The sequence below is a fragment of the Cryptomeria japonica genome, chromosome 6, assembly GCF_030272615.1.
Source record: "Cryptomeria japonica chromosome 6, Sugi_1.0, whole genome shotgun sequence".
NCBI classification, from domain to species: domain Eukaryota; kingdom Viridiplantae; phylum Streptophyta; class Pinopsida; order Cupressales; family Cupressaceae; genus Cryptomeria; species Cryptomeria japonica.
Genome location: NC_081410.1, coordinates 558,964,007 through 558,976,698, shown reverse-complemented (window position 1 = coordinate 558,976,698; position 12,692 = coordinate 558,964,007). Strand labels below are relative to the sequence as shown.

General features: G+C 36.6%; 1 protein-coding gene across 1 annotated transcript; it reads left to right on the top strand.

Moving 5' to 3' along the window:
* Positions 1 to 252: 252 nt before the first annotated feature.
* Positions 253 to 1,901, top strand: LOC131079363 (putative UDP-rhamnose:rhamnosyltransferase 1). Its single transcript, XM_058017279.2, has one exon. It carries the CDS (start codon positions 397 to 399, stop codon positions 1,768 to 1,770), a length of 1,374 nt encoding a protein of 457 aa, XP_057873262.2. The 5' UTR covers positions 253 to 396; the 3' UTR covers positions 1,771 to 1,901.
* Positions 1,902 to 12,692: the final 10,791 nt, after the last annotated feature.

Here is a 12,692-nt window from a genome sequence, read left to right as displayed (position 1 = left end):
AAATTGTCATTTTATATAAAAAATGTCTTCGACATAATTATCTTAAACTTTTGAAGTATATTTATTTATTAAATTGATTTTAATAAAATTAATAATTAAAACAGACACTGAATTGATTCTTTTTGTCGACATGACCTCAGCAACTTAGGTACGTTGCTATTATTGTATTCAAAGGAAAGTGAAAGAAATCTTTGGGGGATTTAATAAGAGGTCCCATTAGGAATATTTTTAAATTTCGAAGGTCAAACCCTCTGCCATTCATAATTGAGGTTAGTTGGGGGCACATGCCTACTGAATAAACAATGAGAAACTTAACCCTGAAACCGGGGCTCAACAATTCGAAGGCGCAAGACATGGATTAAGAATCATCTTTGTGACTTCCGTGGATTTGTCAAAATGAAAGACGCAGCAGTTCATGTATTGATGTTTCCATGGCTGGCGCAGGGCCACGTCTCTCCTTTTCTGGAGTTATCAAAGAGACTTGCAGATCACGGATTGAAGGTCTCGTTTCTATCGACTCCTCGCAATATTTCAAAGATAAAGTCCTCGCTAGATGAAAAGTGGGCAGGCAAAATCGATATGGAGGAGCTGCCCCTGCCTTCTGTGGAGGGACTGCCTCCTGAAGCCGAAAACACGGCCGATATTCCCATGGAAATGGCAGATCTGTTGAAGATAGCTCTTGATGGCCTCCAGAAACCCTTGGAGGACCTTCTGCAGCGGATTCAACCGGACTATATAATTCATGATTTTTCACAGCACTGGGCCGCCAAGTTTGGTATTCCGGCCATTTATTTCTGCATCTATAGTGCCACGACCGCTGGTTACTTGATAGTGCCAAGCAGAAACAAGCCCACGGAAACCACTGTAGAGGATTTGATCGCACCGCCGCTGGGTTATCCATCGTCTGTCATAGCTTTCAGACGATTTGAAGCGACCTCAATCTCACCTGCGTATAATGGTCACGGTGGAGAAGATGTGACAGATGTAAGTCGGCTTTTCAAATTTATGGAGGCGTGTAAGCTTATGCTCGTCAGATCTTGCTTTGAATTGGAGAGCAAGTATATTCGTTTTCTGGAGGTGGAGCACAAAAAGCGTGTCATTCCTATTGGTCTTCTTCTATCGGAGACTTTCCCGGCGAGCGACCAGAACGATTGTCTGAGATGGCTGGACAATTATCCGCCGAGTTCTGTTGTTTACGTGTCTTTTGGGAGCGAGTGTTTTCTGTCAAAGGAGCAGGTTGCTGAGCTGGCAAAGGGGCTGGAGGAGAGCCATGTCCCATTTCTGTGGGTTCTGCGCTCCCCTCGCTACAACGACGATTCCACGTCATCAACAGAAGACACAGCTCGGGCTTTGCTGCCAGAGGGGTTCGAGGAACGCACGAGGGAGAGGGGTGTGGTGTACTGCAAGTGGGCACCGCAGCAGCAGATTCTTTGCCATCCTTCGACTGGGGGGTTTGTGAGCCACTGCGGGTGGAGCTCTGTGTTGGAAGCTGTGAAGTTCGGGGTGAAGATAATAGCGCTGCCGATGCATATTAATCAGGGACTCGATGCCCGGCTAGTGGCGGAGGAACTCTGCATTGGCGTGGAGGTTGGTAGGGAAGAAGATGGGAGTTTCAGAGCGGAGGAAATCAGGAAGTGTGTGAGGGAGATTATGGTGGGAGAAGAGGGACGGCGTGTGGCGGAGAATATGGATAAGGTAAGAGAGAGGTTGTTTGGGGAGGAGGAAATCCAAGAGACGTACATACGCGAGTTTATTAAGCACCTTCTCTAGTACTGAAGGTTTTCGATATTCTGGATTAATTCCATGTTATTTTCAGTAAAGGTCCCGAAAGCAGCCACAGCTTTGTTGTTAATTCCGTATTTGGTGTTTGTAAAAAATATAATTGTATAGTATTTGTATGTTTAGTATAGTTTTAGTGCTAGACATTGTATGGTTTTTAGGGTTGAAATTAAAGTTAATAATAATGTTGTTATGATATTGTTATCATGATTCAATTGTGTTGTTTTTGAGTCAAATTCATTGATCAATGTTTCATAATAATGATTCACAATAATCCATCTTTCATGAGAATGAATGGATGATTTTAATAATAATATTATTATCAAGATTAAAATAAAATAAGATAATATTAATAGTTTTTGTACAGTGAAACTTGAGGAGATGGGGGATTTTAGTAAGAGCAAAAATAAGATTAAGTGATAGTTTGTGATACTTGTTTATATATATAATTAAAATTTGATAGTTTTATGGTACTATATATCTATAATTTTTTTGTCAAATAGAAAAAAAAGTGATACTCATATCATCATATTTTTATATTTTTTAGTAAAAAATTGAAATTGACAGTTCTCTAGCCATAATTTTGCATTTTTGTCATAAAATGAAATTAAAATTAAAGAAAGATTATATCATATGAAATATGATTTATGGCTTAGGTTTTTTATTGAGTTTTTTAGAGTTTTTTAGAAAATACTCATATCACATGAGATAGAGCTCAGGCCAAAACACCTATTAGTATTTTGAAATTATGGAAAGAGAGAACATTTTCTATTTGATTTTAATAAAATTAATAAATAATAATAAGAATATTTTGATGCTATCATCCAAAATTTAACTTGTAAATATGCTCAATCAGGCAACCTTAATTTAAATTTAGATTATTAAGAGATCAATTTCCTCATTGTTGCTCTAGTTTAGTTTCTTGGCATACAATACCTTAAGTTAGAATGAGATATATTCTAGTAAAAATCTTCACGTTAGGCATAATTTGGTTGGGTGCTGCAACTATTTCCTTATTTTTGTAATACATTCAAGCTAGGACACTGATGTCTTTTCATAATCTCACAAGGTAATGTCTTTAGTATATTATGGATAAGCTACAACTTTAAGTGGGAAAGGGCTCCAACCCATTACATATCTAGCAAAAACCATCCATAGCCATAACTAGAGTCACAAAGACAACAAAATAAGGCAACCAACCAAACAATAGAGATAGAGCCAAACAAGTAGCATCCAAAACTGAAACACTTGGTAAAAAATAGTAGTCCTAACCAAAGTTAACTTCTATATTGCAAAAATTAGCATCCAAAGAATGAGCGTGAGAGCGAGAATCCAACTTAGGAGATCCGTTTTTCCTTCTATGAACTACTGTCCAAGATGAGTCCTCGACTAAGTCTAAACCCATAGCACCATGGGGAGAGGGGACTCCCATAGAAGATCTTAAGAGTGAGAAAATGAAATAGCACCTTTAATAGGATCCAAGGATGACAATAGGACAAAATTTTGAACCTCATCAGTAGCTTCATTAAGATTAGAACAAGGAGTATCTAGGAAAGAAGGAGACTCGGACTCCTCAAATGCATCAGAAGAACCATTAGGGTACATAGTAAGATGCTTAGGAAGAGAATTTTTCCACCAAGTTGGAGAGGACAACTTATGAGGGCCAAAGAAGCAAGAAGATGCCAAGTGCCCAATAGAAAAATAATGGTTGTAGTGAAAAAGAATGCCTTCATAATCAATAGGTTGGGTCCAAGAATGATTAAAAATATACAACACAACCTCACCAAGAAAGGCCTTAGAAAGATCAACTTCCTCTAGAACACGAGCATAAGTAGTGTGAGATAATTTTTTTAAAGAAATGTCGAACGTGAAGAAGTGACCAATAACATTACCAATAGATTCCAGGGCATCTGAAACCTAAAATTGTAACGTGAGATAAGGTAATTTCATCCAAACAAGTGTTAAATCTAGGGACCTCTTCAATGAATTGAAGGAAGGGAACCAAGCTCACAATGAAAGGGGGTGTGAATCCCACAACTAGACCCCACCATTTACAACAACCTATCCATCCTCAAAAGTATCAAAAAAGGCAATAAAGAACCCTTTGGCTAAAGGGTCAAGCTCAACCATACCCTTGATCAATGATGACCAATGTAACATCCAAGTAACATCCCACACATAGTAGCCCTTGTTGGGAGGAGTGAAATTGAAGACTTGAGTCGAGTGGGAGTGACCCATTGAGAGCGATTGTTGTGATGATATAGTTATTGACTGTTAGGATGTTGATAAGGTATGTAGGGTTGCCTTATTTACATATTTTTAGATATTTAAATAGCTCATCTGCTATCAATTTTTGTGTCTTGGTGTTTGAATTGACCATCTCAGTTAATGCTACAATATTTAGATTTTCAAGTGTAGTATCTACTTGATCCTCTATTTGACTTTGAACTCAGAAAAGAGAAATGCTTAAAAACTTTGATGTAAATGAAACTCAACGAATGCAAGGAGGTACGATTAAAATATATTAGTAGCTTTTTTATTTTTGGAGCAATACTCTATAATGCAAAACAATCCATACACAATTATTATAAAAAAAGAGGAGGCTCGATTACAACTGCTCTCACTATGAGAAATTGAGGTATGTAATTGTCAATCCAATCTCTTTCACATTAACTTTAAATTTAATTTCTCACTACCCACTTTAAAATATGTCTTAGAAAATATCTTTCTCAAGAAACTCAACCAAAAACAATATTGCTACAATGTCACTCATCACGAAATTCACCACCTAAGATTATATCAATACTCATAAAATTGTGAATAATAATTAATACACTTTAATATTGTATAACTTTTTTAATTACTTTTAAAATTCAATTATACACCTTCACCCAAACACATTTATATAAACAGCAATCAACGCAACCATTGCATGTCCTTTCGATACAAGTGCTAGTCTAACTTGAGATTGAATGTACTAATAAATTGAAAGGATTAAAGAGGCGCTTTAAAGATCTCTTTTATTTCTTTTACACACAGATTTGTAACATCACTTGATGTGGGCTTACAACTAGAGAAGGTGCTTAATAAACTCGCCTACATACCTCTCTTGGGTATCCTCCTTCCCAAACACTCTTTCTTATCTTCTCCGCCACACTTCGTCCCTCATTTCCCTCCAAACACAAACTATTGCGTCTACTTAACAGGTGGGTGAATGAGATGAAGCGGTGTTGGAAAAAAAAGACACCTACAAATTTGTCGGTGGGTAAATAAGTTGCATCCTCTGTGGTTCTTAAGAACCTACCCACGTGTGAACCAGGTGGCTCCGGAATCATACGTGACACCGTCACGCAAATCGGTGGAATTAAATATGAGCGGTGGGAGTTGAACTCTATGATAGGAAATTAAATAATTCTAGCAACCATTTGTGTGGATGATAGGAAATTAAATAATTCTAGCAACTATTTGTGTGGATGATATGAAATTAAATAATTCAGATAAGATAGCAAGACAGGGAGACTTCAACGACTATTATAACTACTAGCAATTGCACTTTGATGTGCAATGAGTACGTCGAAATGGTGAGAAAAGTCAATTAAAAAAAAAAGTGGTCTATTTTTTTTTGCATACATTTGTGCATTGTATGAGGTACATTGATAGACCATTTAACAAATCATATCTTAATCCATGTAAGTAGAGTGAGTGAGTGAGGGAAATATATAGATAGAGGGAGAGAGAAAAAGAGATAAGGTGACAAAGGTAGAGAAAGATATGGATAGAAGGAGATAGAAACATAGCATAGGTAGATGAAGAGAATAAGAGAGAGACAGTGAGACATAGATATGGGTGGAGAGATCGAGAGGTATCAATAGAAGGTGAGAGAGAGAGAGAGGAGGGGAGGGGAGGGGAGATACCATGGAACTTATCTGAAATGGTTATCCAATCGATGCCCATTTAGTTGGTATTTACTAATTAAAGTAAAAATCACAAATAGTGTTTTTAATTTAATTACTAAACAAGAAATAAATGTTTAATAAAGACCATTATGTTCGCTGGATAGGCCAATTTGACCCGACTTCTGATTCAAACAAGCTGCCAAGCAAATTAACCCATCAAAATTGTTCCCTTAGATAGTTGAATAACCAAGTGCTTTCTATTCATGTCCATCAAGAAATTTTTTTCCCTAGGCAAAGACCAGAGCAAAGCATCAATTCAAATATTATATTTACACTATCAACGTTAGCAGTGACATCTGCGCCTCCTCTCAAATCGATTATAGATTATACATCAAACTGCAATTGAAATGATCAAACAATTGACCTCATTAGCCATGGCCGACGAAGAGTAGAAACCCCAACCTCTGCAGGGGCACGTAGCCATTGTGATAGGCACATCGGGGGGCATAGGAAGAGAGATCGCGATCTACCTGGCCCTCAAAGGAGCCAAAATCCTGCTCGTTTACTCTTCAAATCCACAAAAGGCACAGGAAGTGACAGCCACAATAAACTCTAGCATCCCTGTTACGGAAGCAATTGCCTCCAGGGACGACATCTCAAATCCGGTTCGAGTGATCAACCTCCTTAACAAGGCAGAGGAGGCGTTTGGGCAAGTTCACATAATCATAAACAACGCAGGAGTAATGGACACCAAATATTCATCCCTAGCGGAGATTTCAGAACAAGATTGGGACAAAACCTTCAACATTAATTGCAAAGGGGCTTTTATCTATTCAAAGGAGGCGGCAAAGCGTCTTGTGCGTGACGGGGGCCAGATCATAAATGAATTTTGTGTCAGAGACTTGGTGTTTACCTTGCATTCATTAGGATTGATCAAGGGTCAAGGGCCAATATTACTGCAATCGTCTTGCAATACCTCCAAACAATTCTCCACCGTGGATTTGAAAAAAAGTAGACCATCCATTTCATATAAGAGATGCCTTTGGCGTAAAAACTAAACTAGCAATTGCACCTTGGTGTGCAATGTATACGCCGAACAACAAAATTTTGGAAAAAAGTTTGAAAGGGTAATTAGGAGAATAGTTGCTTAATGAAATAGGTAGATTGAAATCAAGTAATTGGATTGAAGGAACAAAATATTGAAATATTATATGTTGTATCATATACGGAGCTCAAAATATCATTATTTACTAATTTTCTTTAGCAAAGATATTTACAAAGTGGAGAATTTAATTAAAAACATTGTGGAATTGAACATCTGATTTAAATTTGGAACCTATAAAGAAAATGCACTTAAAACGTTGAAAGAGGATTTGCAAAAAACATTTGCATAACTTCTTCATTTATAGGTTCCCTATAATAGGTTACATAGATCCACAGTTGATATCATACTTTATAGAAACAATTTTAGAAAACACTTGAAATTTATCAAAGAGAGTAGTGTAATTGAATCATACTATATAGAAGAAATCTATGCAAAAAAAAAAAATTGTCAAATTGAATTTGTGTAACTTGATTGAGTTTAATAATTTACCTTTTAGAGATCAAAATTAGAAGCTTTCTTTTGAACATGTCTTGGACATTTACAAGACACCTAAATTTGTCAAATAGAGTAGTTTAATTTGACAAATGTGGTAAGATTGAATGGTATGCATAATATAAGTATTTAACTTAGAATAGAAGGAACAAACCTCAAATACATCTGATAGTAGATTGTGCATCTGATAATATCTTCAACCGTGCCTCCTCTTATTTGTGTCGAGTGACATGTGGACTTTTTTGCATTCGTGCATACCTTTAAAATGTGAAGGCAGGGTGAATGCAAAGGCTTGTAAGATCATGAACTCTTGAAATAGCTGTGAATGTCATCCCTTGTCGGTCAATGTTGCCAATGTCAATTGTTTCTCTTTGAAGTGCGAGTCCTTGTGATTTGTGTATTGTTAAGGCCCATGCCATTTTTAGTGGCATCTGTCGTCGAAGACCATGACTTATTGGTGGTATAGGTATATTTGTTGGGTTATTGTGATCCCAAGTTGGGCCTATGTAATTTTGGAATTGAACAACAACAAATAAGGGCAGTTGAGGTGGGTGTTCACCATCATTGTATACAATTTCTCTGACTTGTCCGAGTGCACCATTGACAAGTCCTGTTTCCACCCATAGATTTGTAGACAACATAACCTCTTGGCCAATACATAGCAAGATCTTAGATTGTAGTTGTTCATCATCAAGATTTGAGCATGTCAATCCCTTCATTTGTTTTGCAGTAGATAGGGCAATAGGTTTTGCTAAAGACAACAACATGTGTTTATTATGCAATGACACCATTTCATTTGTTGCAAAAAGATGTTTGGATGGTAAGAAAATAGATTGTTCTGCAAAGGTGAGTGATGAACTTGATCGAGACATTAGAAGTTGCCAGTCTTCAATTGTAGGTGTTGCATCTCGTAAATTTGAGAGGAGTTCACGAAAAGCAATTTGTGCAGGTTGCTCTCCAATTTGCCAGAATATTTTATCCAATGTTATAATTGTTGTGAAGGTACGCCATAGTGTCCCTCCATAAGAATTTGAAGCATACATTGGAATGTCCTTGACAGATGGTAATTGGCCCAAGTCACCAAATAGTATGATTGAGCATCCTCCAAATGGGATTTGGTTATGTGTAGGGAATGCCTCACGCAACCTCATATCAATGCATTGTATTAACCTACGACCAATGAAGCTCATTTCATCTATTAAAATATAATGAATGAAGTACATGCTTTCTTGGAAGTTTGCAAGTGTTTGTCCTTGGAGGGGGACCATTTCTTTGATTGGAATTCAAAGGGCATAATGGATTGTTGAAGCTTGTATGTTGAATCTTGCAACACCTGTTGGTGCGAGGAGTAGTTGTGGTGATTGTCCCGGTGGTGCCAATCTCATCATTGTAGAATTTATGCTCGTTATCAAGTGAGACTTTTCTGTGCTTGTAGTTCCTTGAACAATAATCTTTAGTGGTGGCTTTAAAGTATCATCTTGTAGATGTGTAATAACTAAATCATATGCCCTTTGTTGTTGTATAGATAGGTCATATGGGGCCTGTTGATTGTAAACATGGTGGGCTTGAAATGTTGTCCGATTGGAGTGTATGAAAGTAGTAGCTACAACTTTTTGTTGTGTGGGTATGTGGTATTTTTCCCAATCATGGCTCAAGTCAATTTCACGTTGGCCAAGCATATCAAGTTCATCCAGCTGAATAGGAAGCCCTGGGTATAAAGATGAAAGGGCTTACCATTCAGTAAGGAAGTCTTGTGTATTTGTTTAGGCTCACTTGTAGGAGTGCTCTGCATCACTTTCTTCCATTGTTGTTGAGGTTGTTTGACGTACATGCCATGGATGGTAGTTGTTGGAGAACCTCTCCCATTGTGCTTTTATTTCGTCATCTAAAGAACCAAAATCCATCTAAATGTTGCAGAATGGATGGTATAGTATTAGTTCACTACAACAAAATGCTTGAAAATATTTGTCCTCCTTTGAAGGTATGGATGTGAATCTAGGGGATACTTGAACTATTACAAGAGTGGTTCGCTCTTTCCATTGATCACGTTTATGAGATGCACTGAATGACCAATTTTGAGTTACTTCAATAAGACACATTCTCTCTAGATGTATAGGCCTTTCCATGTAGGTTGCAATATAGCTTGGATAAGTGGTTGTTCCTGTGGGGGAGATTGAAACATGCTGGAAGTTTTTTTGGTTCACATTTAAAGAAACAAATGTTTTGCTAGAGAGGGATAGTGGCAGCTTTAGTAAAAGGTGACAAGTCTCTTGAGCGCCTATATCATAGTCGACAAGGTTCTCTAGAAGCATTTTTTGAAAAGCATTAGGAGCTGGTTTATCAGGCTCAAAGTTAGTTGAAATGCGAGACAACATTTGATGATATGTCTCAGATTTGTTTTCAGCTTTAGCTGCATATTTTGCAATATATTTGATCACAACATCTATTGAGAGAAAAGGTTGACAATCGACATTGGCCCTCCATATAGAAACTATGAATGGGTTGTGAAGATTGAGGCGATCATCATTGAGAGTAGGGGTGTGTTTCGGTTGGCCATTTTCAACATTTGAAAGAGTATACTTATCTTGAATGGTCCAAGGAGCTTTGTAACGACAGAGAAGAGTTGTGCCCTTTCTTTTGAGGCATGTTTGGGCAGTACACTTTGTATGTCGTTAAACACGATTGAACAACTCACAATAGTCAATTGAAGTATCACTTGATTGAATCATTGTTGTGTCCATCAAGCAAGGGTCATCAATAATTGATCGATGGAATGTTTGGTTTTTGAATTCCAGTGCTCATGGATTCCATGCATAGACATATGTATAAATGTAGTGTAGTGCATTTTGTATTGATGAAATGTGATTCCACTACATTTTATCAATGTTTGGTGCTTCTTGTAGCCAAATGAAACCATGGATATGTGCGGAGCCTCTATGTTGCCACTCATAACTACAAAATTAGGTGTTTAGACTCAAAGCTAGTAAGAGTTAAATTTTAAATTTAAAACTTGGCAAAGTTATACCTGTACTAGTATTCAGTTGCACCAAGAAGTTTTTCCAAGTCCTCGACACAAAATGTTGTGAATCTATGATGCATGTAGAGTGCAATAAGGTGGGGGGTTTTGAACTATATTTTGTAACCTCCACTTTGAAGCTGCATATGGATTTGTTGGTGTGGTGGATGGCATGATTTTATGTAAGTCTAGCCATTTTGTATCTATTGCACTAAGTGTGAAAAATAGTGTTCGGCAACCAAATTGAATGACCATATCGATAAGTTGTCTTTTGCGTTGGTTCCAGAATGGTTTTGTACCACGAATTGATGAGCTAAAACGCATAAGTTGATCAGCAATCTTGTCATCAGGCAAGTCCTTTAATCTTTGATGAAGGGCACCAATTGTTGCAGGTAGTTCATCATGGAGTTGCTTTTGAACAAAAATAGATGTTGTGGCTTGACTTCGATGCCGCATAATTATATTCAATATGAAGTACCTAAATCATGGGTGTTGTCCGAACCTGTTATCATGGTATCACATGAGATGGAGAGCATACTCATGTAGCTTAACATCTTTGAGACGTGGTTGTTTGAATGCAGCTGTACCCTTTGGGAACAAAGTGGGGAATGACATCACAAATAATCCTTTAGTGTTGTATTCATTTATGGGAGATGGGGAGATGGGTGGCCATTAGATTATAGGAGGTGGTCTTCCTTTGCCTAGTTGTAGTAAGGATCGTACTTCTTCGACCTCTCTGCATGATGGTGGAAGATTAGCCACAAATGAAGTAGTTGTTTCCAAATTCTCTTCAAATGGATCATCTTCTGTACTATTTTCTTGCATGAAGCTCATATCAATGGGATTTGGATTTAAAGTTGTTGCATATAGAAGGTTAGATATGTCTGTGGGGTTAAGGGGTAAGGATATTAATGCTACGACATCTACTTGTACATCTTTGTAGTATGGGTCATATGAGATCCTATATTGTAATGCATCATAAACATGCCCTCTACTTACATAGAAGTTGTATTGTTGTTGGCTACTAGTTTCCTTGTTTACTATTATTATGTCCAATCCATCTACATGTCTAGGCAAGTGGGATACAATTGCTGAAATATCTTGAGGAAAAGAAATAGTGTGTCCACTATATTTGAGTTGCCCCCCTCTTGCATAAGTAACCTGAAGGATAGGACTAACCCTTGCTATCAACATCTCCTCGACTTGAGTTAGTATTTGCAAACAATGTGGTTGTCCACCGGGGTCCATGTTGTTACATTATGAGAAGCGATGTCCATTTTTTTCTAATGTGCATCTGTAACAAGTATTAATTCCATTTTGTTGTCTAGTTTTAATTCCTGGATATTTTTCCATGCAAACTAGACATGTTGAAAAATTTGAAAGTTTGTCCAACTTTGAACGAAATTTGTTTCTAGCATTGCAATAATTTTGCGAGAAAATTGGGGGTGTATGCATATGACCTAATGGGATAGGTTGACTTGTATGTTCAAGCCGAGGCACATGTGTTTGTAGTTATGTTGGATATTAGGAAGAAGAAAATATGGATGTAGAGACTTGCTCAAGATTTGTGTGTGGGGTCTCTCGTCTTCTTTTGTTAATAATAATAATTTTCCTTGCATGGTACCTTGCACGTTGCATTTCATTTCGATGAGCAAGTTTCTCTTGCATCATATCAATTTGTATGTCTAGGGAATGGTCTGTTGAGTACCAAAGGAATGTGGTCTATCGATAGATAATTTTTTTTTTCAAATATAAATATATAAGAATATCAATGTAATACAAAATGAAGACATTTATCTATTTGCAAGAGTAGTTGAGTAATATAAACATAGAAAAAGAACTACAAACATAATTTGAAATAACATGTAAAACCATTCATAAAGATACTTATGACATAAATTGTGAGGAGAAAAATTAAAAAAAAACATATTTATCATATTAACATAGCATATGTTCATATACGTGTTAATTGGAGGTCAAATATCTTGGCACATACTAATCTCATTTTTTAAAATTTTTTTTGCAATGTCAATTTTATTAAATGTTAAAGAATAATTATAATTAACAAGGGTAACCTTTAAAAGAAACATAATAAAAAAGGATATGTCAAACCATTCATAGAGACAATTATGAGAAGAAAAAACAAACAAACATATATATGAAATAAACATAGCATATGTTCATTTTTGTGTTTCATTTGAAAATAAATATGAGCACATTTCTCTTGCATTGTATCAATTTGTATGTCCAGGGCATGGTCTGTTGAGTACCAAAGGAATGTGATCTATCTGTGGATAATTTATTTTTTTCAAATATAAATATATAACAATATCAATGTAATGAAAAATGAAGACATTTATCTATTTGCAAGAGTAGTTGAGTAATATAAACATAGAAAAAGAAC